The sequence below is a fragment of the Botryllus schlosseri genome, chromosome 10 (genome assembly GCF_051294905.1).
Source record: "Botryllus schlosseri isolate E-star chromosome 10, Bs_hap1, whole genome shotgun sequence".
Lineage (NCBI taxonomy): Eukaryota > Metazoa > Chordata > Ascidiacea > Stolidobranchia > Styelidae > Botryllus > Botryllus schlosseri.
In genome coordinates this window covers 18,343,521-18,369,241 of record NC_137245.1, presented here as the reverse complement: position 1 = coordinate 18,369,241, position 25,721 = coordinate 18,343,521, and the positions used below count along the sequence as shown (strand labels likewise).

The 25,721-nt window shown below is 41.3% G+C and overlaps 2 protein-coding genes across 4 annotated transcripts in view; both read right to left on the bottom strand.

Moving 5' to 3' along the window:
* Positions 1–1,694: 1,694 nt before the first annotated feature.
* Positions 1,695–10,073, bottom strand: LOC145448558 (uncharacterized). Of its 3 annotated transcripts, XM_080326969.1 has the most exons (7): positions 9,454–10,070; positions 9,067–9,203; positions 7,945–8,018; positions 7,743–7,873; positions 3,626–3,742; positions 3,260–3,544; positions 1,695–1,870 (listed from the first exon to the last, which is right to left on the bottom strand). In XM_080326969.1, the coding sequence occupies exons 1-7, from the start codon at positions 9,512–9,514 to the stop codon at positions 1,821–1,823; spliced, it is 855 nt and encodes a 284-aa protein (XP_080183095.1). In that variant the 5' UTR covers positions 9,515–10,070; the 3' UTR covers positions 1,695–1,820. The 3 variants fall into 3 exon arrangements, with proteins under 3 accessions (XP_080183095.1, XP_080183096.1, XP_080183093.1); XM_080326970.1 differs by lacking the exon at positions 3,626–3,742 and having other exon boundaries at positions 9,454–10,073; XM_080326967.1 differs by having other exon boundaries at positions 3,260–3,742; positions 9,454–10,059.
* A 7,334-nt stretch (positions 10,074–17,407) lies between these two features.
* LOC145449068 (uncharacterized) overlaps positions 17,408–25,721 on the bottom strand; it is a 31,068-nt gene continuing 22,754 nt past the window's right edge. The window contains exons 9-14 of the mRNA XM_080327534.1: positions 25,240–25,424; positions 23,560–23,750; positions 22,648–22,854; positions 21,620–21,804; positions 20,810–20,923; positions 17,408–19,562 (exon numbers count right to left, since the gene is read on the bottom strand). Of these exons, the coding sequence (XP_080183660.1) occupies positions 18,878–19,562; positions 20,810–20,923; positions 21,620–21,804; positions 22,648–22,854; positions 23,560–23,750; positions 25,240–25,424 (1,567 nt within the window). The 3' untranslated portion in view covers positions 17,408–18,877. The remainder of the gene's footprint in view (positions 19,563–20,809; positions 20,924–21,619; positions 21,805–22,647; positions 22,855–23,559; positions 23,751–25,239; positions 25,425–25,721) is intronic.

Below are 25,721 nucleotides of genomic sequence, written 5' to 3'. Positions count from 1 at the left end.
TTCGGAAATGTGTTATTTCCAGTAACGTTCGTAGCTTTGTGCTATGTCTATCATGCTACGACACGGCCAATCAAGGTTTCAAGGCTTCCTCAGTGGCAAATATTATCAAAACTATAATTCTCGTTAGTTCATTAACTTTCAGTTGTGAGGAGCATACAATTTCAGTACTCGAAAAAATCGTCTTTTACTACTCGACTCGAATCATTAAAATTAATACTCGATTCAGATTCGAGTACTCGAATCATTGTGCCCAGCCCTAATAGCGACCTGGCTACAGGATAAGGAAGTATAATATGAGCGTTGCAATATTATTCATGATCTATCAAGCCACTTTATTTAGGCCTATTCAACGCTGATACGGTAGTTACGAAAGTAAGCAAGCGTAAAAGGTACCTAAAGCTGCAGTGGTCGCTAGTAGGGCCCGACCGATATCACGTTCTTATACGATACAGATACCTAACACTTTCATGTCTTTCATGCTTTGACACGAAAGAAACTAGAAATACTGCATCTGGACACCTGTAAGCTATACAAATATATTCGCAGGCTAGCAATCACAGATTAGTTCTGCCTCCCAACTACCGTGTTGTGATGACACGAAAATGGCCGATATCAATATTGCCTCGATATTAGGCTATCGGCGAACCGATAATGGGCGGGCTCTTGTCGGGAGTAGGGATGACACGATTTCAGTACTCAATTCGTAGTATGGAAAATATACGCTCCCAGAACAAGAATAATGTTGCAGACATATTGCAACAATGAAAAATATATTTTCAATAGTTTATTGAGCCTCGAAACTTTTCAATTCGTTACAGCGTTTCACTGTTATGACGCCCTAGTACGCGGTAGCCTATAGTATACTCTAATCGACACAGATTCGAATCTCAGCGGTACTCGATTTTGCCCAGCCCTCGTCTCCACTAGCAACGACGCTCAAGTTAGAAAAATAAAATGTACGAGATTGATCTTCAAAACACGTTCAATAGACATTTCTTGGGTGGTTAAACGTGGAATGGAAATCCCGCAAATTACGACTCACTCGTTACTCGTGTGTCAATCACCAACATGCAACTTTGAATTTTAGTCAAAACAATAAAACATGTTAGCATAACCATGAAGTAGAAAATTATAATATGATTTTGATTTGCTTTAGCACCGATCATGGAAAAGGATGTGGAAGCAAACAGCCGAAACTCATCCATTTTTTATGTGGAAATGATGTATTAAAACGGGTCGTTGCGTAATTCAATGGCCTGTCCTTCCATTGCAAGAGATTTCATTGCTTCCAATTCGCATATCTAACGTGGTTAACTGTAAATTCTGGGAAGTAAAGTTGCAATACCAGCTTGAGTGCAAACAATGAGCTTATCGTTTCGGAATGATATCTTGTTTATGAGTTAATTCGCAAATATCAGTCCAAATGTGATGTGTCAATTGTCCTACTGTGGACAATGCCAAGGTTGGCTTCACAGTCCTCATTTATCAGCTATTGAAGCGATTTGATGGCTTTCAAGTCGCATATGCGAGACTGCATGCCTTACTTTAAATACATATCAGTTCGCGACACACCTGAGAATCGGTGAGAAACTAATACTATACTGCTGCTGTTGTCCCGGTGAAAAACGCAAAATGGAATGGTTGTGCTTGCCTGTCACATTTTTCCGAATGTCGCAGCCCAGAATAAATTGCACTTATCATTGCGATAACATTTCATTCGGTAACAGTAACAATATATCCATAGCATAACAAACTATAATGTAATGTCCATCATGTCAACGTGACGAAATGTATCAGAAGCGGTTCCCAAGCAGAAAATATCAAGGTCTTGTAAGCAAAGTAATTGCAAGAACCAAGCACCATAATCTTCCTGTAACAGAGTTGATAGAGGATTAGAGTATGAAAATTTAAGGGAAGCAGTTCTTTTTTTATAGCACATGGACAATTGGACATAAATTGGTGAGTGATTTTGTGAAAGACTTTGAGTACTACCATGAGCGTATGTTTTGAATATCATCGTATTGTTGATTATTGCATTGCATTACAAATTTCAAAATCGGGGATTAGTAGTGCAACAGGGCGTCAGTTCCTGCGATTATTGTGCCTCTCCGAGAGAATGAATGTGCCCCACCGGAAAGATATCTGAATTAGGGTTACCATATACGTCCTCTTTTAAGAAGATATGTCATCTTTTTTCAAAGATATGAAAGTGTCCTCGTACGACGCCTAAATGTCTTCTTGTTTTTTGGAATTTGTCCACTTTTTCTAGAAAAATCATCAGTTTTCTTTTCCGGTGCCAGAGCTTGCAGGATTTTTGAAAATCTTTTTCGGATCTCAAAATATGGAAACCCTACCTGAATGGACAGACAGATGTCAAAAACAGTCGGGCAAAAGGACAAGTAAGATGCTGTATAAGACACACATCGCACATAACTCTTTCTTTCTCATTATATCAGTATATCAAATAGTGGTGGGCTGGTGGCAAACGATTTGGATGGGTTGAAAACGTCCAGCTGTGATTCTAGTGATTCTATTTCACGAACGACCTATGGGCGAGGCCGGGATTCAAATTTGGGGAGAGTGGAAATTGTTGCACTGAAGTAGCATCACAAATATTCCATGGCATAGTGAAATATCATGATCAAGATCATAGAAGTGTGAAGAGCGTGTTCTGGTAAGCATTTGAGTAGGGCTGGGCACAATGATTCGAGTACTCGAATCTGAATCGAGTATTAATTTTAATGATTCGAGTCGAGTAGTAAAATACGATTTTTTCGAGTAATGAAATTATACGCTTCTCGCCACTGAAAGTTAATTTACCATCGAGAATTCTAGTTTCAATATTAATTTTCACTGTTGAAGCCTTGAAACCTTGATTGGCGGTATTGTAGCTTACGAAACATAGTAGAAACCTACGGAGGTTACTGGACGTAGCGCATTTACGAAGTCATGATAATCCCACAATATTTTCACCGAGTGGAATGAAATCGGTATGGTCGGTAAAATACCAAAGTATCTTTTACGAGATGGATAACCGGCATTGTATTCTTTGTGGTAGCAAAAACGGTGCATATTTGAACTTGGACGTAATACATTCCGTTATGACGTCATAACCGGTGATACTCGATTACTCGACTCGACGCATATTACGTGATTCAGTATCGAATCACTCGGGTACTCGATTTTGCCCAGCCCTACATTTGAGAACACATTGATATCCATCATTTGCGTACTACTTTGGTACTTTATTCAAGCTTACCGTTAGGTATTGCCGAAGAGCCACCAGCTGTAGTAGTACCGGTAGCAACAGTTGTTGTCTTGGCAGGTGCAGTGGATCCCATTTCGTCCACGCTGTTATCACCTACGTCAACGATATCAAGTTGAGTTGTGGATACAGACCCGTCCTGGTCAGTAGCTTTTCGTGTAGAAGCTTCACTTTTGTCGGTAATAGCATTATTAGTAGCAGTACCAGCTGCGACATCATTGGGTTCACTTTCCTCGGTCACATCAGGCGAAACGGTACCATCGGTGTTGACTTCATTATCTATGGAAATGGTTTGAGTCGTGGCAACCGTGTCGTTTGGATGAAAGACGCTCCGGTTGCTGATGCCCGTAGAAGTTATACCTCGCAAACTGGTAGATGCAGCAGTGCTGCCCGCGGAAGTTGTTAAAGCAAGTGAAATGGGGGATGTGTTGGTGGTACCCACGGTCGTAGGCTCAGTAGTTGAAAGGCTTTCCGGGTCTGAAAGATGCGTGATGCTGTTGCTTGCTTTGTGGCATGTTGCTCGTTAGTAGCAGAAAATTCTCTATTCGTTACTATATTGTAATCCAGAGAAGAAAATATAGCGCAGAATGATTCTATGCCAAGGGAGTTGATTTTCTATTATCCGGAACTAGAATAGATGTAGCCTACATTTGGTTCTTGCCTTGCTAATGTGGTCGAAGAACAGTTAAGAAGGTGAAGATGATATGTCAATAAGAGATTTGATTATTATTATGATGACGACTCCTCTCTATAAACAAGACAACAGCAATGTTATTATCTTCGTTATGCCCGATGAACAAAGTGAGGAAACGATGATTTCCTAGGATCCACAACGTAACCAATAAAAATATCTTATCGCATCTTGATGATCTGTAACTTCGCTTACGACATTGAAAGTAGTCACAACCAGAGGTGGTCAAAGTAGCCAAGAAGGCTACTCAAGTAGAAGTAGAAGTAGTGACGAAAAAATCTACTCAAGTACGAGTAGAAGTACTTCTTCCATAGGCAACCTAAAACTACTTGAAGTAGAAGTAGAATTTACTGATTTTAAATCTACTCAAGTAAGTAAGTAGTTGTGAAAATGATCGTAATTCGTTCACATGGAATGTCAAAAGGTGCAAATTGAGCTATGCGAAAGGTGCCTAGCCTGATCCATATTGATGCATACCAGGAGGTATCCAATTTTCGACAGCATAAGCTTTCGTCTGCATCATGGGATGAAAATGATAGTATTGAAATAGAAATGCGATACTAATCCTCTGTTTAATCCAACAGCACATTTTAGAAAATATCATGGTATGGCGCCCTTCTCATATTATAAGGCCCGTAGTTTAGTCGAAGAGCAATACGTAGTTTTATAGGATACGGCGTAAACACATTGCGTGATTAGTACATGTTAATCAAAAATATGGTGGATCGTAAAAATGCCATATTGTGTAGCTTTATTTCCGGAAATTAAAGGCATTACTTCAGTTGCTTTTACGCTTCAACATGTATGTTATCGAGACAAAAGAACTGATATTAATTAGAACTCAAAGTATATGATACTGGGAATTGAAAGTGAAATATAATTACCACTTCTAAAAGCGGAACATGCATTTCATGTCTTCAGTCCAGAAAGTTTGGAAGGATGGTATGCTAAAACAGCTCTGAAACTAAAAAGTCAGAGTCCACTTTTCCAGATTAAAACACGCCATGGACTGCTAGATTACGATATGATTAGTAAATACTAGATTGCGAAACATCAGTTTCAAGCGTTATGATGAGCCATATGTACTGTTATGAAAGCTTTCATATGGGCGAAGGGCAACAATGCGGTTTGAACGGAACCACGAAAACCCACTACCTAAATTGTATTCACCGATACTTTCATGAAATCACACTGGTTACTCCGTAACCACTGCGCGCGAAGCACGACGAAAATTCCGGGCTTTAATCAACTTTTATGAAAATTAAATGCTGATAAATCCGTCAAAACAGCTCCGAAATTCCTCGGGCTATCCTCCTCATTTAAGGATTAAACTACTTCTACTTGACAAACTGAATATAGCGAAAAGTAAGTAAGTAGATCACAAAAATTTACGAAGTAGAAGTAGAAGTAGCGAAAATTAGATCTACTTGAGTAAGTACCAGAAGTAGAGGAAAACTACTTGAGTACTTCGAAAAAGTAGAAGTACTTCGTTACTGACCACCTCTGGTCACAACACACTCGATATCTCCTTTTCGCCTCACTGATAGCCTAATAGTGCGTGTCATCACGGCTATAAGCCATAATGTAGCTAGGAACATTAATTATTGTCCAACGTCCATTGATTGAAAATTTAAGAAGCAAGAGGCTAAAAAATCATTGAGCTTGATAAAAGGCCGGTTTAGCCTTTTAACCCTCTATCGCCCCCTTGCTTGTCACAGTCGCAAACTTTGAGACCCAGTAAGGTGTGGCATTGAGCCACCTGAATTGATGAAAGATACATTTACAGGGTAGGTAGATACTTTTTCTCGAGGCTGTACTTCAGTAAGGTTTGCATACTCGCGCTACTAACACTTCTATTTATACTTGAACAGTTTTTTAGACAAAACTACTCACTTTTCACACTTTGGATTTTGAAAAGCTAATAGTAGTGTTAGGATAAGTTTGCGCGACTTTTATGAGTAATATTGACATGAACTGCGTGAAATCTAGACATGGTATCACGGTAACTGAGTATATTTCCGATGATTGTACAGTACATATGTTGGCGGAGGTGCTCAAAGAAATCATCGTAATCATCGAAGTAGAGGTAGAGAATAGAGATTTCCCAGTAAGTATAGAAGTAAGTTTTCTATGCTTAATTTTGCCTAGGAAACTGATCTCTATCACATAGAAGTAGACGAAGGCTAATACATAAATACTTGAGGAAGTATTGCAAGTAGGCAAAAAATCAACATGAAGTAGAAATACTTCATTAGGCCTACTGTCCACTAGGGCTCTTCAAAAATGACTTTTTTTCTCAAATCATACTGGCTACTTGATAAAATTGTTAGGTACCTAATTTAAGCCTACACACAAAATTTGGTTCAATTCCAGCCAGTAACCGCTTTGCTACAGGAGAAGAAAGTTTCTATTTATTATATAAAAATAAATAATAAAAAATTTGAAAATTTTCTGTTCACCCCATGAAAGTGTTAGGCTGTCTATAGAAACGATCCTCACCAAATTTGGTTCAATTGCAACCACTGGAAGCGGAGTTATTGTCGTGGAAAAATTCGGATTATGAATAAAATAGTATTTACGGTGACCGATTCTTTGTTTATTTATTATAGTTGTGCTCACCGTAAATACTATTTTATTCAAATCCAAATTTTTCGACGACTGGAAATTGCTGCTTCTACTCTAACCGAGTACAAATTTACGGCGTTATTTCTACATCTACTTGAGTAGCAATGCTCACTGCTTTTATACGCGACAAGATATGTGATGCAACTCGGATATGCGTCGGTGATCACTGCGAGAAGTAAACCGGTGTTCATGCGATTAATCATTCGTAAATGATCGCTCATCGCATTGAACAGGGAAATTCATAACGATAAATGGATTATTAACAGATTGAACGCATGTTTGGCCGGACTCGTCGCGAAATTTGATAGCTTAGTATACGCTAGAGCGGCATAATCTAATACGGACGTAGCTGGTATGCATAGCAAAGTTCCCCAGCGGAGTCGAGTTTTATGCACCGCAGTGACCGGGGATCCATTGCAAAGCATCTCTCGATTGTTACGGATGCGGCCTTCTTCATATAATTGTGATGCATAATGGTCCAGGGCGGGGGAAAGGAATGGGATTTAAAGATAAGTTTAACATGCACATTAGGGGTCTTCAAAAATGACTTTTTTCTCAAATCGTACTGGCTACTTGATAAAATTGTTACGTTACCTAATTTAAGCCTACACACCAAATTTGGTTTGCTTTCAACCAGTAGCCGCATTGCTGCAGGAGAGGAAAGTTTCTATTTATTATATAAAAATAAATAACAAAAAATTTGGATTTGAATAAAATAGTATTTACGGTGGGCATACTAAATAATTGAAGGATTGGTCACCGTAAATACTATTTTATTCATAATCCAAATTTTTCGATGGCAATAACTCCGCTTTCACTGGTTGGAATTGAACCAAATTTGGTGAACATCGTTTCTATAGACGACCTAACACTTTCATGGGGTGAACAGAAAATTTTCAAATTTTTTGTTATTTATTGTTGTATAATAAATAGAAACTTTCTTCTCCTGCAGCAACGCGGCTACTGGTTGGAATTGAACCAAATTTGGTGTGTAGGCTTAAATTAGGTAACCTTACAGTTTTATCAAGTAGCCAGCACGATTTGAGAAAAAAAGTCATTTTTGAAGACCCCGAATGCACATGCACATATATTTGGACGCAAATGTTTGGTTATTTGCATTTCATCGTTATTTGTGAATAGCAAACTGCCGTCAAAACTCACCTTCCACTAACAGAGTAATAACCGGGGAAACATCATCTACCGTGCAACCGCCACTTATCACGGAAATTCTGAGACCGCTGTCGTTCAAGTAAACTTGTGGAATTATAATGCTGTGCCAGCCAGGGCCTGAGCTTGAGTGCAAAAGAGTAATCAGGTTAGCATGTCACTTCCAATCATGGTCGAGAGCCGTTCATATCCATACCTGGCATTGCCTCTCGGCTGATTCGCTAATTCGGTTAATTTGCCATCGTAATACCTTCGGAGGGAAATGTCGGTCTGAAATATTCATATAGTTATATCTAGTTTTATAAAACAAGAACGGGTCCGACATTCCTAGGACGAATTTAATGATTTTGTATTCTGTACTTGACTACTACACTTTAGAACACTATACTTGGACCAAAACTGTTAACATTTCACATTACAAATTTAGTCAATCGGTAAAGTGGAGTTTGGACGGACTGGCACGCTTTTATCCGTAAAGTTGTCATATCCACTGTATATGGTACAAGCCCTGCATCTCGGTAACACAACATCCTTTCCTCTTGCCACTTCGGAGTCAAAGATCGACCTACGGGGAGAGGACCTTTTCTTCCTCGACTGCCATTCTGTGGAACAATCTACCAGTAACCATCAGATTATGTGACTCACATTATGTTTTCAAGCGAAGACTCAAAACCGTTTTATTCATACGAGCGTTCGAACTGCAGCACTGTTCATTCTGCCAGGGCACAATCTTTTCTACATATCGTTTACTTTTATATTTTATTGCCTGCTGTGTACAGCGCCCTGGTGTAGTAATGCTTTATTGTTATATTCGGTGCTCTATAAATTATTAAATTATTATTATTATATTCTTTATTCTCACTAAATCTGGTAAATACACGCATAAACCGGGGAGCAGCCGGTACCGAAACTATAATTCACGTTGAAAAATTAACTTCCAGTGACGAGAAGCGTATAATTTCACTACTCGAAAAAAATCGTCTTTTACTACTTGACTCGAATCATTAAAATTAGTACTCGTTTGAGATTCGGGTACTCGAACTCGAATCATTGTGCCCAGCCCTAGTTACAAGTAAAGATAAACCTAGACCTGAGCTGTCGTGAGATCCATGGAGCACTTTTTAATAACAAGGAGTTGCTGGAGCTGCTGGTTTCTGGCAAAAAGTATGGAATGCGACATGCCACGGCTCGTATAGATGTAAAGTATGTGCGAAACCGCTTTTTCATTGATATTCTTATTTTTCGACTGTCCATATTTTTCGGTCCATGTCGATGGCAACCCTGGTAATAAAAGATGCCGAGAAGTGTAAAATCATACCTCGTTAGCTTTCCATGTGATTCTATCTGCGTTAGTTAGTACTTCTCCGCTGACGGAAACGTTGAAAATGACATTTACTCTGACTTCTGGCTGATAAACTGTAACTCCTGCAGGTTGTGTGAAATTCCAACTGCACACTAAAAATCAAGTGAATGTGGTTTGGAAACCGGATGCTATTATACTACATTGTATTGCACATGCTGCGCACTATATCGTCAGTAACTCGCTGGGTCATCTCAAAGGATCAGAACGGGGCTGTTAAAAATAGGTAAGCGAAAATTGCGAAATTTAGACGTTAGAAAAGATCGAATTATCACAGAATGCTTAGCGAGGAATGACTTATTATATCGAATGGCTGCATCTTAGTGTGCTTTGCTTACTCCTGACCTTGTGCATGTGCTTGATCCTCTATTCCAAGCAAGATGATGAGCATCACCAACGATATCATGTTATCCCAATATAATTCTACCACAAAAACTGAACGCTAGCAAAGAACGTAAATGTGACATCTATGATCTATTTTGGATGTGTTCCAACTGCAATTATAGTCAATAAGAATGTCACATGACATGCCCTAATTTTTGCCGGACTCTGTTTCAGCAATTCGTTCGCATAAAATTATTGTGTGGTATTATCTCACGGCATCAGCTTCGACCAAGGCTACTTTTACTAGCACTTGCGATTCACTGAACATACTCCTTTCAGATCAATTGAGCTAGAACAGTAGTTCTTGACCCAGGAGCCAGTTCTATACAGTATATCCCTGAGTTCTCATTGCAAATTAACAGTTGAAGAATTCTGTCAAATCTTGAAATTCTTCGCCGTGCTGCGCGTGAATATATAACGGCGGTGTTTGCAACGTGTTTCCATGAATGCAGTGGTTGATTATTTTAATTCATGTAAAATGAATTGCGCGTACGTTTAGATCGGCAATTGCCCGTTAAAACACTCCCATCACGCTAACTCGGGTTATTTTCCACAAAATGTTTCGAACTAGGTATTGTATGCACCTCCAGCAGCGCACTGCGCGTCGAAATCGAACAGGCACCGTACCGCTTTTGAGAATGAGAGCCCGTTGTACATTAAAGATGCTCCAAAGCTTTTCCGCAAAAATGATTAACAAAATGTGCGTGTATTTGGGATCTACAAGATTAAATCGTCAGAATATTTCTTCATCATATCATTAAGGATGATACTGTTTAGTGTTGTGACCCACAACTTCACATGAACGTTTTATGATAAGAGTTGCTTAGTTTGGAATACATTCATGTTAAAGTTATTAACTGGCTGAAGTATATAGGCTTACTGAATTCAAAGTTTGCGAGCAAAGATCGTTACCAAACCTGTTGATTCACGCAAAGCGACACAATAAAACCCAATACAACTAACTAACGTATTGCCAATCGCAGAGGAGAATTCGGTATGTGTACATCGGGCTCGAAAGAGATGGTATGAGTAGGGTTACCATACGTCCTCTTTTAAGAGGATTTGTCCTCTTTTTTGACTTGTATGAAAGAGTCCTCGGAGGACGCCCAAATGTCCTCTTTTCTGAGATTTTGTCCTCCTTTTTGAGAATTTTGGTAAAAAAATACGGCAAAATCGACTTATATACATGAAATCAGCATTGAAGTAACGCTCCAGCGAGTATTACGGGAGCTGGGCCGGAAAGTTGACCTTTTTCTAGTCAACCCACTGATAATGTTAGGACCTGAGCCGACCACGAAGTGGGAAAAAATTACCATTTTATCAGGATTTTCCTCCGATTTGCAAGTTTGAAATTTTTGAAAAAGTGTCCTCTTTTCAGATTTCCAAAATATGGTAACCCTAGGCATGAGCCCATACATGATGGTTGTTATAACAATCTTGATTCGACCCCGAATATAGCACATAAAATTATGGCATTTATCGGTAATTAGTCGAGTGATCCTCGTTCGCGATTGAAAGCGCGAAATATATTTCCGATAGTGTAGTCCCAACCCGAAAAGACCTACCGAACTTCGTCCCCTTATCCATTGTTTTTACTACGGTCCTTGAAACATGGCGGGGCGCCAGACCTGAGCAATTTTTGAAAAATGGCGCAAGAGGAAAAAATATTAAGAACCAATGAGCTAACACGATAGTGCAGGGGTGGGCAATCATTTTCCTCCGCGGGCCAAATGCGAAGTAGAAACTACGTTGGCGGGCCGAGTGAAATTTTTAGCTATATTCTCCTGCGTATTTCAATTTTATTCCTAGATTACATTGTTACATAGATTAGATTAGATTACATAATCTTCCTTGTAGTCTCTGGCTGCTGGTGCTGATCGACATGTGAAAAGATATTTATCAACTGGACTAAATTATTCATTATGACATACTATTTGCACTTTTGCCTATAGGCGACCAATGCGGCTTGAATTAACGGTCTTTGCTGAAGCTTCCTGGGTAATGACGATTCGAACAAGCCTTTTCGTTTTTTGTTATATCGTTATAATATCTCGTTTGGTGTTCCGCGAAATTTTCATAATGCATAATGTGTTGCGCTGATAAGGCTGACTAATGACTAGACTACCGTACCGTAGCTGCTAGATAACATGCTTGCACCAGCAAAATCGTAACTGCAGTCTGCAGACGATCCGTCGACTGTGTAACTCGAATTTTGAAACTACGCCTATCAACTTTTGCGCGCAAAATATTTGAATATCTGTCCCTGATACACCGAAGATAAGCCAGCAATACTAGGAGCTGATGCAGGAAACATTAGTCTCCCATTCTACATGATACACACACAGTTAACACAGTAACCCCGTTAACGTTAACGCAGCCCTCAGCATTGTTACGACAGAGAGTCGTATTTTGCATTCAATATTTACAAATAATGACCGCAACGTGAACAATTATTATCGAACTTCTTATACGAGATCGACAGACATAAATTTATTTTCAAAATGTAGGAAAATAATCCGTTTGACTATCTTTAAGATAATACTATAGAGATTGTTTCCTACAGGCTACAATCCTACAATTCCTACAATCTCTATAATAACACCTACGCTGAAGTTTGACGATCTCAAAGTCACTCAACTGTGACAAGTTGTAAGAATTCCTGGTTGGAATCCCGGTACGTTTAGTGTGCCAAGCACTAAGCTATATAAGACGGTTCTCAGCGTCACACCTGTGTGTTGTGTAGTCAGTCGAATCGTTGGTGTGCACGGGACACCGATTCCGTATTGGCGAATCATAAGCACAATATTACGACAGTACTGGAGCGCAAAATGTTGCACGAAAGTCCGTCACGCTAACCGGCGGTATGGAAATCCGTACTTGTCGACCTTATATTTCAACTATTAACGTTATTCCTCGAAAATTATTTGGCTGCGTGTGATTTCGAGGAGTGTAGTATGTAGCCTATTTCAACGAATTTAAAACAAAATATGTATAAATGGATAACCTTCAAACGAAATATTACGTATATATGCTGCAGTATGAATTTCGGCTTGAAGCGAAAATTTTACCAGTCGAGATAGAGCAGTGATTCTCAACCTGGGGGGCGCGGGAAGCTCTTATGGGGGCCGACAAATTGACGTAGTCTCTATGAATTCTGTCTAAACATGTGTTTTACAACCATTCTGAGAAGACGATTGGTGAAGATGAATCTTATTTCGTATTCAAAATAGCTCGCCAAATTCAATAGGCTGATTTCAACTTCATTTGAGCAAATTTTTGATGCAATATGCAATAAAGGTTGTCCGGCTTCGCCCTCAATTAAGTTACCCTAAATCAACACAATGTAATTCAATTCCAAAACTTATCAAATTTAGCAGGGCAGTACAGAACGACGCCGTGCTCTCCGTAGTCACCAGAGGTGGTCAAAGTAGTCAAGAAAGCTACTCAAGTAGAAGTAACGGCGAAAAAATCTACTCAAGTACGAGTAGAAGTACTTTTTCCATAAGCAACCTAAAACTACTTGAAGTAGAAGTAGAATTGACTGACTTTAAAAGTACTCAAGTAAGTAAGTAGTTGTGAAAACGATCCTAATTTGTTCACATGGATTGTATAAAGGTGCAAATTGAGCTATGCGAGAGGTGACGAGCTTGATTCACATTGATGCATACCAGCCGGTATCCAATTTTCGATAGCATAAGCCTTCGTCCACATCATGGGATGAAAATGCTAGGATTGATATGGAAATGCGATACTTATCCTGTTTTCTCGAACAGCACGTTTTAAAAAATAGCATGGGATGGCGCCATCCCCCATATTATAAGGTCCGTAGTTTAGTCGAAGAGCTATACGGAGAAGTTGTATAGGATACGGTGTAAACACTTTGCGCGATTAGTAAACGTTAATAAAAAATATGGTGGACCGTGAAAATCCCATATTGTGTAGCTTTATCTCCGGAAATTAAAGGCATTACTACACTTGCTTTCATACTTCGACATGCATCCATACCAAAGAACTGATATTAATTATAACTCAAAGTATATGATACTGGGAATTGAAAATGAAACATATAAATACTAGTTCTAAAAGTGGAACACGTTTTTCATGCCTTTAGTCCAGAAAGTATCAACGGGGGTATGCTGCAACAGCTCTAAAACTAACAAAAAATGTCAGAGTCCACTATTCCAGGTTAGGAAGCGCCATGGACATGCTAGATTACGATATGACAAGTAATCATCATCAGTTTCAAACGTTATGATGAGCCATATACTGCGATGAATTATTTCATATGCGCGAAGGTCGACAACGTGATGTGGACTCGGGGATATCTAGATATATAATTTTAGATATCCCTGTGTGAATGGAATCACGCCTACCCGCTACCTAAATTATAATAATCGATACTTTCGTGAAATCATACTGGTAACGCCGGATCCACCGCGCGCGAAGCGCGACGGAAATTCTGGCCTTTACTCAACTTTTATGGAAATCAAATGTTGGTACTCCGTGAAAACAGCCCCGAAATTCCTCAGAATCTCTACCTGATTGGAAGATTGAACTACTTCTACTTGACAAACTGAAAATAGCGAAAAGTAAGTAAGTAGTTCACAAAATATTTTGAAGTAGAAGTAGAAGTAGCGAAAACCAGATCTACTTGAGTAAGTACCAGATGTAGAGGAAAACTACTTGAGTACTTCGAAAAAGTAAAAGTACTTCGTTACTGACCACCTCTGGTAGTCACTATTCATGAGGATTAGTCTCAGTGCAACCGACTTTGAAAATAATTTGATGTCCTTTTCAATGTTTTTTGCTATTTTCAAACAAGTTTGGGGGAATTTGTCAGATATGATAAAGACTCAACAACTGAAATGCGGATTTAAACTTGGCGTAATGTATACCATATATATACTATTAGATCAGGGATGGGCAACCTGTCGCCGTAGAAGGGAATTTGTGCGGCCGTCGACACCTAATTCAATTAGTATGTGTTCATCATCATCATCATTGGTTTATTAGCAATTTTATCAGTTCAATACACCACAAAAAATGCGATACAATGAAAAGACAGGAAGATGTCCAAGTGACTTGATTGGTCTATGGAATCAGACACCCACCTGGGCCTAGGCGATGTAAAGAGGAGGCATGCACACTGAATGAAAGTAAAGAAGATAGTATAAAAAAAGAAATAAGCGACAAGAAATAGGCGGCATGTCATGGGAAGCGAGATCGATAGGTCAGTCGTGGTCCGGTAATCTTGAGGATGGACTGTATTTATTTAGTAATAATTGCTTGTATTTCGACTTGAATGTGGACATGCTCGTCAACTGTCGGGTGGCCGGCGGGATACTGTTCCACACATCAGGCCCGGCATATTTGATAGAGCGATGATCTTTTCGGTCGATCATATGATATTTGGACGACGAGGACGCGCGTGTGTTGTACTTGTGCGCTTTTGATTCCGAGGTAAATAAGTCATTGAAATATTCGGGGCAACGACCGCAGTGGAACTGATACATGAACTTGGCGATTTCTAGTTTCCGCATATCTTCTATGTTTAGGACGCCGAATCTCTTCAGCAGCGACTTGTTGGATGGACAGCCAGGCCCCTTTGGGGCCCTAGCTATGACTCGGGGTACTTTATGCTGTAGATTTTGCAGTGGCTTGAGTGCAGTTTTACTGGCAGCCCCCCAACAGAGGATGCCATAATGTAACTTCGATTAGATTAAGGATTTAAAGAGTATGTTGGCGGACGTCGACATGCAAATGGAAATTACGAGTTCCCTCACAAATTTTTTAAGAGATTTTATTTAATCTTGAAATTTTCTTCGCGCTCCGCGCAATTCAACATAACTTCATTTTTCGATTCTAATATAGTAGCACCCTCCTTAATCTGAGCCGGAATCGGAATCGTGTGCTCCTCGCGAAAGAAATTTGTTGATGGTACATTTGAGCGATTTCAATATATTTCCACTATTTCCAATACCGATACAATCGACAATCCTGATGGGGGGTCAAGAAATAACAGCATGCAACAAAGTGACCAATAACAATTGGCCCACCCGAAGAATCGAAGATGCATTATCATTTATAACTTGCCCTAAATTGCACTCCCTCCATGAACCCACCGGTAAATCAGATCACATGGGCGGAGAAAGGATAAATATTTGATAGTAATATTAGGCTTACCATATTTTGCAAATCTAAAAAGAGGATACTTTTTCAGAATTTCAGACTTGCAAAACCGGAGAAGAATTTTCAAAAACCGGTGAATTTTTCCCACTTTGTGATCGGTTGACTAAAAAAAAGAAAAAGTCATCTTCTCCGCTCAGAGCTCAAAATCCCGTTTTTCTCTCCACGTTGCCGGCCGGATGACTAAAAAAAAAGGTCATCTTTTCGCTCAGAGCTAAATTCACCGTTTTTCACTCCGAAATACCCGCCGGAGCTTCACTTCTGTGCTAATTTGCGGCATATCACTCGCAATTTGCTCTGAATCTGACCTAAATTTTCAAAAGAGGACAAAATCTCGAAAAAGAGGACAAAAGGGCGTCCTCCGAGGACACTTTCAAAAAAGTCAAAAAAGAGGACAAATCCTCTTAAAAGAGGACGTATGGTAAGCCCAAGTATTATGTGATACTGCTACTATTAATTACGGAATTCATTCGTGAATCTGAAAAATTTTCGCGCAGGGCGCGACAATATGCAATCCCAGTAGCTATTCATAACATTGCCACTCGCGATCTCGGTGCGTATCCTACAATAGGCCGTTGTGAAAAGTAGAATAGTCCGGAGTTCGCCGGGAATGGATATGAAAAGATTAACATAGGTATTTTGTGTCCAGTTAGTTCATTACGGCTATGCCTTGGAATGCGACTTATTGCTACATAAGTAATCGAAATGCGGCCGTGTCTAGCAAAAAGGTTGCCTACCTCTGTATTAGATGATACGCTCTTTTTGACATGACGATAAGTGTAGGGGGGTTAGGGGCGCAATATTTTTGACCATCGCCAAGGGGGGCGCATGTCCAAAAGGTTGAGAACCGCTGAGATAGAGGATTATTGTTGCTCATCGCCCTCCAGTTATACAGTCCTACCGTAGTCGCACGAATGTGACGTCCTGCTATCATTGCCCGATAGAACTCGAGCACCCACTGACTAGAGAAACAGCCTATAAGCAGACAACTACTGCCCGCGACGTGATTTTGAGCGGCCCGCACAGTTTGTGCTCTTAAATGATAATATGGCCAGCGGTCAGTCTACCGCAATTATCCACTGGGCCTACTTGCTTACTACGTCAAATTAGAGTGAATGTAAGTCATTCTTTCTTTTTTTCGGACACAGATATTAGTTCTTTGTCTTCTTAGTGTCCGACAAGCAGCTAGAATTCCAAGAATCTGTACACAACTTTGATCGACCACAGATGTCTCCCATTGACTTCATCAGTTATCGAAGGCATTTCGGTAATAAATTCGTAGGCATTACGTTAATCTGCTTTGATCTGTATGTTTCAGACCTAAAGTTTGCATTAGATGCGATTAATCCTGGTATACGTGGATACATTCGCGTTTAATGTATCAATTCATGAATCCGGCCCGCCCAGTACTTAATTTTCATATCCGACCCGCCGACTTAACAAGTTGCCCGCCCCTAGTATAATGCAATCTAGCAAACAGCGAAGTCGCATTGCTTCCAAAAGAAGCCCGACAGCCAAAATCCGAGTTGGGGTGCGTTAACAGCACTTTGCCTTGCTGAAATTTCATTAGAACTACACTTCATCGCTACTTTGAGATGACTACCTTGACCAACTCTCGCGAAAGAATGCACTTTACCAATATATACGCTATCGCAAGACTCCGATGCGGATCAAAACCGCTTTCCTAACGAAGCGATATGCTGAAAACTATCCCGAAACCCACACCCCGTACCGTACCAGAGAGACTTATATATTACAAACGTGTCAAAACGGAGAGACTTTTGAAGAAAAGTGATAAAAATGCACAATGCGCGAGCATACAACATAAAAAAGCTATAAGAAAGACGCAGACCTCGCCAAACCAAGATCAAACACCCAAACGCATGAAATACTCGACTGGCAGTGCTGGCGTGGGAAACGATGTGTCCAAAAACTCAAAACTCTGCGGCTACAGCAGGGCATACCAGCAGTCATGGGCAAAAAGCCACGGCAAAAGTCGATCTTGACAACGCGAAATTTCAAGCATTAAACTCCGCTAACAGACTCATGGACCAGCACTTTTTGACCAAGCGCTGATGTTGCGTTGCGATTGACGTCAGACCAAAACATCGTCATTCTCCCAAGAACGCGATTAGCATGACAGGCTTGAGCCCATTTTAACGTCACCAATCAATCATGATGTTATCAAACTAATGAAATTCGGTTCTGTTCAGGTCCCGGTTGTCGTCAGGCACAGAATTAGATCGTGGATTGTGCTCGCAGTGCGAGAAATTCGGCGGTACTAAGACAGTGGCTTTCAATCTTTTTTGTTCACGGCCCACTACTATACCCACGGTGTTAACCTATTAACGCCCGATGAAAACCAGTCCACGAAATTTGGGAAGTTGATGACAAATATAATATTCGCGGCCAATTCGGTAGCCTAACAACAAATAAAGTTCATCAATGTCGCCCAGTCCATACAATCTTAACCTATTTGAGAAGCTGGCAACTATTAAAAAGGCCTTCACTTTCGCCTGTTTTAGTTGAAGCCCTAGTATCAGGGTTCATAACCCGAGGTTCAGGTTCATAGACCGCTTGGGGCCGAACAGATCAGTTGCAAAGGGCCTATGGAAGGTCATTGTCCTAATTTATAAGATCTGTCCTTATTCTGCCGTATTTTCAGTGTTCAACTCAGGTCACAATAGCCGGGCAGACGATACAAACACTAGTGACCTTTTTTTAGTTGCTAGCGTCACAAATTCTGCTGTCACTGGGCCCAGGCAACCAGTTAAAGAAATGCAGAGGTCCTCGCTAAAAAAGGTTAAATAACCCTGCCTTGGTCGAAAACCACATTACCGGTTGGCGGTTGTCCACAAGCACAATGGCGACACATGGCAACAGCCCACAGGTTGAAAACCGCTGTACCAAGATCACCCGGCAGTAGTAAAGTAATCAATACCAGCAGAAAAAGTAAAATCCGCCATATACGTATTACTGCCGGCAGGAAATCTCATCATCCGCTAACACACTGGAAATCGATAATCAAACTAAAAGGGCCGTAAACACGGGTCTGCAGCGTCACTGCTTCGTCAATAATTGCACGTGATAAGCATAACGTAAAATGGGGCCTCTCTTAATCCCCACTTCGCGGACCAATGAGATAACGACGTCTCACGATAAAAAGAGATCAAAACGTGTTAAAAAAAACGGTGGGCCGCTATTTTTCTGGCGTGGGAAACATAAAAATCGACGATTTGAGAACGTTATTATCGCCGCCCGGCGAGTTCAAGTCGGCCCCTGCCGATTTATTGCCAGGGTCGCAACACCCGACACCGATACTACTAGGAGACGGTTTGGCCTCGTGTGAGCGATACGTATCTTCGCTTTTTACTGTGTCCGGACCTTCAACTGTGCAGTGACCATTGGCCAGCCAGTTCTCGTCACGGACCGGGGTCAATATCGGGCTGATCTTCGCTCGCAGTCTTAATGGCAGCTTTTCTTCCGCACTTTGAGACTGATCGGTCGCTTTAGACTTATTTTCCAGACCATCGGCACAGGAAAAAGAAAACCTAGACTTAACGACTTGAGACCCGGGCTGTCTGGCGGGCGACGCGGTCGCCGTTCCACCGCTACCGGACCGCCTCTCCGCCTTCTCGTCCACAGTCTCGAGTTCAGACTTTGAAAAGGCTTTTGGAGAAAAGAGTTTTCCGGCGTAGGGGCTTTTGAACTCGGCGCTGCCCGAGCTCGGGGTGGTGAGTCTCGAAGAGCCTCTCGAGTCCGGAGTGACGATCGAGCTTCCCGTGAGGGGGGTGTTGACGTTTTCGCCTGCCAAGACACGGGCGTACCGGCTCAGCGCGACATGGACGTATTGGTACTGCTCCCACGTTTGGATCATTCCACCCCTGGAAAGGAATGGGCGATGAGCATGTGGATTTGAAAAAAGTGAATTCGATATTTTGGTAACTAAGTATTATTGGGACAATTGGGACATGTCTGCATCATTTTAATGAGAGGAATTGTAACAACTGGGCGAAATAACCTTCGCGCCATGGTCACTGAATCCATTCTTGAAAAGCACACCTACTTGTACCATCAGTGATCATTTTGCGCGAGTTGTGAAAATGGACCATGCAATTTTTAAAGAATCTTCCTAAGATTAACCCCTAGAAGTGTGCAGCCCCAACCAGTAACCACCGACTCTAATACATTTCAAAACTTCACTTTCTAATGCCACAAAATTTTGACATGGCTTCGAAATCGCAACTCTTACTTATAACCAAGCATACTAGAGTACAAGTGGTGACAACTTTGGTTACTTCTGTCCATGCAAGAAATTTAACAAAGATTTACTAGGCACATAAATACTGCAGAACAGCATACAAACCCAAAAGCTTCAAGCTAGTTGACAGACAAGGAACCGAATAGTCCACTACACCCTGACACAATGTTATACTGCCAAAGTGCCAACTACCAATGGATGTTGAATAATGTCACCACATCAAATTTCTCACCATGTAAATTCAATGCGATATCACAATGCCACGATAAGGGAAAAATTCTTTCGACCACCCAATACCTCGTTTAATGCGACATACCTACCTATAACCAGTGTTTGTGTACCAGACGGACGTCATAATGATGTCAAGAAGCGGAAGGAAGCCATTTCACTACAGGACGCATCACGCATGGAAGTCATTGTCATACCCGTTTGGATTACTCTATACTCGCATCGTCGTGGAGTAAAATTAAACGTGCCACAAACACATCCGATCGCTTCAAAATATCCAATGGCAGACAAGGTGGTAAGTACCTCTGGAAATCTCCATTAGTAGCAATTTCCAAGACAGGTCAAACGTGACAATGGGATGTGGAAAATAAGGATACTAAAAGTAGGTACTCGAATGGAGTAGTTTCAAAAGGTAGATTTGGTGGAGGGTTTGGGGTTGTAAATATTTCCTCAACTACTTTCGACTTTACAGAATACAAGCATAAAAGTACTTTTATGTAAAAACCTGTGAAGAGAAGTGAGGTAGACCAAAAATATAGCCCCTTAGTAAGTAGCACAAGTGGGCAAAACCTATTTCAGTACTACAGAAGAGCAGAGGTGCTTCGTTACTAAAAAGTGACCACCTCTGTTGCAAACGCATACCTGTCCATGCGGAGCTGACAAATAATCCTCAAGGGATCCACTTTTCCTTCGAACCTCAGCTGCCTGCAGCCGATGTTAATCGCGATAAAGCATCCCGTCCTGCCGATGCCGGCGCTGAACAATGTAAAACGTATCAGTCTCTGCACATAAAAGGTGAGAAACGCCACTTCTTCCCAAAGGAGAGAAACTTTTTAAACAAAAGATTTGCATTGCATCTATATAATGTTCTGGGGTTGAGGGTTGTAGCCTGGCATGGAACAGTAGATACGACAAATATATAGTGGCAACGTATCATTTAACTGCAACAATTGTGGAATGAGTGGCAAAATAGCAGCTAAAACCGGATCAGTTTTAGGGTGTTCGACGCAGGCAGACATTTGGACAGCCGTGTACGCAAAATTTGCTTTGCTACTCTGCTCAGCGAGATGTGATATCTGTGATAACTACAACCTACCAGCTGTCCTGCCATGCCCTTCTGGGGCTTCATAGTGGTGAAGCCGATAACACAACAAGGTAGGATCAACATGCCTGATCACAATGCCTAACCACAGTACCCCACCATATAAACAAGAGGCAATTTTAAATTTACAAACATGCAGTATCAAATCTGAGTCAGAGAAATTTCGGTTATACTCAAATCCATTCACATGTCGCATCAGAATAGAGCTTCAACTTCTGCGACCGAACCCCAATCTAGTTTCAAAAATATAATGCACACAGATCCGATCTGTACCCATCAAATTGATAAATTCCGGACGGCATCTTGCAATCCAGAGCAGACCACAAGAAAATTAGGCGACTGAATCTCACCTACAATGAACGATGACAGGGCCCTGCTCCGTGTTTTGAACGTCCGGACTCCGCAAGTCAACTTCCTGTACCAGCGTCAGAAGACTTCGCAGCTTGTCGGGTGTCTCGTGGTCCAGCCATTCCGCGTACCAGTAATGCGTGACCGTGCGGACCTCGCTGGGTTCCTCCGAGTTACGCAACTCAATCTAAAAACGACGATAGCACTCGAAATGAGACAAGATCTTGCGAGAATAATTCTTACCTCAAGCTCATTATTTATTGCTCGAGCTTGCAACGCATTGGAATCGGCACACAGAATGCCAAACGCACTCATAACTGTATAAGGTGCACAATTGTCATACTGTGATATCTTATAGTACACCAATCCTGCGAGCCACTCGAATAGGGTTACATAAGTAAGCTGTGCTAACCACCGCATTTACACATATACACAAAATCTATAAATCTCTAAATCTAGAGAGCATTCAATTAAAAATTCAGGTCATGTCCAAAGCCGGAAGTAAAAAAATCCACTGGGGCCGGGGTACACACAACCCCAAAACTTACCCTAACTCGAAAAATACCCTGAAATTACACGCTATATATATCCTAATCCCCAGCCTTACCCAAACCCAAGCCTAAATTCAACCCTAACCCACCACTAACCCGTAATTTAACCCACATGGTCATGTGTCGCATGCATAATTGTTGCATGCCGAAGTGTCGCACGCTCATAATATGTCCATGGACCGTAAGAAATTTCTGAAAAGCGCACAAAATTCAGCCCGTCACCAAATATAACTCCGAAAATTGTTGACTAAAAGTAAAACAAAAAAATCTCGCTGACACGGGTTCCTCAGCCAAACTGTCACCAAAAGTATCGAGAACTGCACAATGCATATAACGATTTTCTATTACGCAAACGCACTGCGGAAACATTAACGACACGCAGTACACCTGCGGTCGATCCCGCATCGCTTAGTCACACATCGCCCAGTCATTTCCTGCCATACCCGTCGACGCGCAACACACGATCCCAAGTCACTCACCGTTCTCACAGTGTAGTGGTCGGCGTTTCGGACGTTTTTCACCTTAACGTCAAACTGCTCGTAAGAGCGACACTCCGAGCACGCGGTCGGCATGTACTCGGCGCACTTCTCCTTCCGTTCCTTCAGTTTCGTAATCATGACGATAGCGGGCGAGTTTTCCCGCCAGACCATTTTCCAAAAGTCAACAATCGTGTTCGCCATAGGGCCCTGCGAAAAGAACGCAAATGTAAGGTGATTGATTGATTGAGTTTCCGGTACAGCACACACAAAAGCTAGAGGTTCGCCACTAACGAAGCTTACACATATGCGCCCGTGTAGGCTGGTGAATATTGCTGCTAAAGTTAAAGCTCACTGCCAAATTCCAGTGAGTAAGCCTTTGGCATAGCAATTTCAACAGCGTTACAATCATAACTAAAACCGTGCCGATACCGACAAAGCATATTTGCCGATAAACCAATACTTTCTGCCAACATCAAGATATCAGTTGCATCGCTTTCCAAGCATCGTGACAGGCGATATGGGCCCGATTGAATGGAATGAATTTATTCAATAAAATTCAGCACTCTCCTGGAGTCATGGTTCACCCCAAGTAAATGGAGGTGAATCAAAGTGACCCTTGTCCCCTATAAGCGGGCCCACCAAGATTTCCCATTAATCTATCAGTTCCAACAGAAATTTTGCCCGATTTTTCAGGCCAGACCGAATAGATTTTAATATTTTATAAAATTGAGTACCGTCATGTGTCAGTGTCAGGTACTCAGCGGTGCATCAAAGTTACCACATGGATTTCTTGGGGGTTCATCAGTACCAATAGATATTCAACACTCAAATATCTTCACGGCTTTTTCCAACTGATCAGCAGGCTCAGAACACAGAACATTGCCAGCTACCCTACTGCAACGGCGTATTCACCTGCGTCGCTATGAAAGAAGCCTTCCTCTTCATGCTCATTCTCCTTCTGTCGTTCTCCTTGCCGTCCTCGCTCTGCTTCCTGTTGGCAGCTTCAGACAGCGACGAGAAACCGCGGATGTAATTGGCGTTGATGTATGCCAGCAACGGATCGCCGCCGGGCGCCGCGGGCAGCAAGACACGGCTGTGGGGATCTGGAAACAAAGTCACGAATTGTACTTCTCCCCGTTCTCAGGCCCATGTAGGATCAGTTACGAGTGAATTCGGCACTTGGCAGCTCCTAATCCTAACCCTAACCTTAACTTAACACCTAATCCAAATACATGAATAGGCCTACACTACATATATAGCAAGTGCCGTGCGCCGAATTCATCAAGTGTCAAATTCACAAAGTACCTTAAATCACAATTCCCGCCAATATTCAGTGAAACATTCATATACAAATGTATTAATACAATATTGCCGTATCGCATTCATAATAATAATAGATATTTCTAATGACAAATTCCCCAAGTGCCCGATTCAAAATGCTGAATTCGCAGATAGGCCTACTGCCGAGCGCTGACTAAGCAGGCGACGATAGCTATTCGTATTTGTGAGCATGGGAATGCAGAAGACTGGTGATTCTGCCCGGAATCGATAACCTAGCCACTACTACAAACTTTTCATGTCGAACGTTTGTACATACACCTCCACAGGGAGATTAAGATACCCCAATAATAGGCCCCTACAAGTAGAATATAACAGGCGTTATAATTAGGGTTGGGCAGAATCGAGCACTCGATAATAATCAAGTTTCAAGTATAGTACTCGATTACCACCAATTAATATGTCATAACTTTAATAATGGCTTATTAAGTTCAAAAATTTACCGATTTGGGGTCACGAGGAAACCAATGCCCGTTACACGCCATCAAACATAATTTTGACTTGACCATGACCGTTTCATTGCGTTCTGTGACAACGCTGCAAGTGAATGAATATGTAAGCTTGTACAGCATGTTTTGGGCTCTTACGGTGGGAAAAATGTACCTACTATATTAGTACGGTAACCATATTTCTCATTGATAAACCTACAGTAGGCCTACTCTAGGTTTGATTGGAGTGTATTTTCATTACTCAGTATAGCTAACTCCCTCCACTCGACTCGAATCAACACAATTGATACCGGACTTTAATTCTAGTACTCGAAGAATCACAGAGCCCAGCACTCGTTATAATTACGGGCTGCAGAGGCTCACACGGTCACATCCAGTTCTCAACATATGCAAACACATCGATCAACTTCTTCCAACAGAAACAATTTTGAAATATGTTCGATGGAGCGACGCGCGTCCCGTCACAGAAGGTCGACATTTTGCGGTTGAGAAAAACGTAGTCGTCAAATACGACTACGGTATGTCACAAATGTCGTCAAGTTCTGATAATTAAATATCGAGCCAACGTAATTATTATGACAAGTGGATTATAGTGAATCATTATCCCCTATCACAGCATATTCATAAAACTAACACACAAACGATTATTCCAAGAAATCTGACCTGATATAGCCCCACACAATGAGGACATCGACTGTTAGAGAACCATATGTAAACATTCCCTTACCGAACATTGGCAAGCTAAGTACTGTACACTACTGATCTTGCCAAAGCACTAAGCATATTTGACCAAATATTGACTTACTTGGCAGTATAGAACGGTATCTATTTTTGGTGCCGTAGCCGGGAATACTAAAGTGCTTCTCCGACGGATGATTCATGGGCACCTCCCAAAACTCTTGCTGCAGCCGAGCGGTGTCTGAAGCTTTGATGTGTAGCTGTACTGGATCCAGTTTCGCAGACGCAGTACGTAGATAAACCAGGGGTTTTCTGTTGGAAGGTAGAAATACGTTTGGAACTGCCACTTGGAAACGTACGTACAAGCTTTAGGAAGGGTAATCAGGAGATTAATGTTCAAACTCATGTGCAATTAAGAACTGTGGCAGCTTCGGTTAGCTTCGGTTCAAGTCAATAACGGTCAAGCTACTCAAGTAACGACTTACTGAAGCAGGCTATTTGTAAATTAGGCAATACTGAGCATCATCAGTACAACCCCTTGCAGAAATACTTACAATTTTACATCACACGACACCCACACAGTAACCTAACAACTAAAATACACTTCAG

Coding starts and splice junctions, on each gene's coding strand:
- LOC145448558 (XM_080326967.1), bottom strand. CDS start 9,514: ATGATATCGTTGGTGATGCTCATCATCTTGCTTGGAATAGAGGATCAA. Junction 8,019..9,066: donor TCACATGGAAAGCTAACGAG/GTATGATTTTAC, acceptor TGAATATTTCAG/ACCGACATTTCCCTCCGAAG. Junction 3,743..7,742: donor TATTACTCTGTTAGTGGAAG/GTGAGTTTTGAC, acceptor CGCATCTTTCAG/ACCCGGAAAGCCTTTCAACT.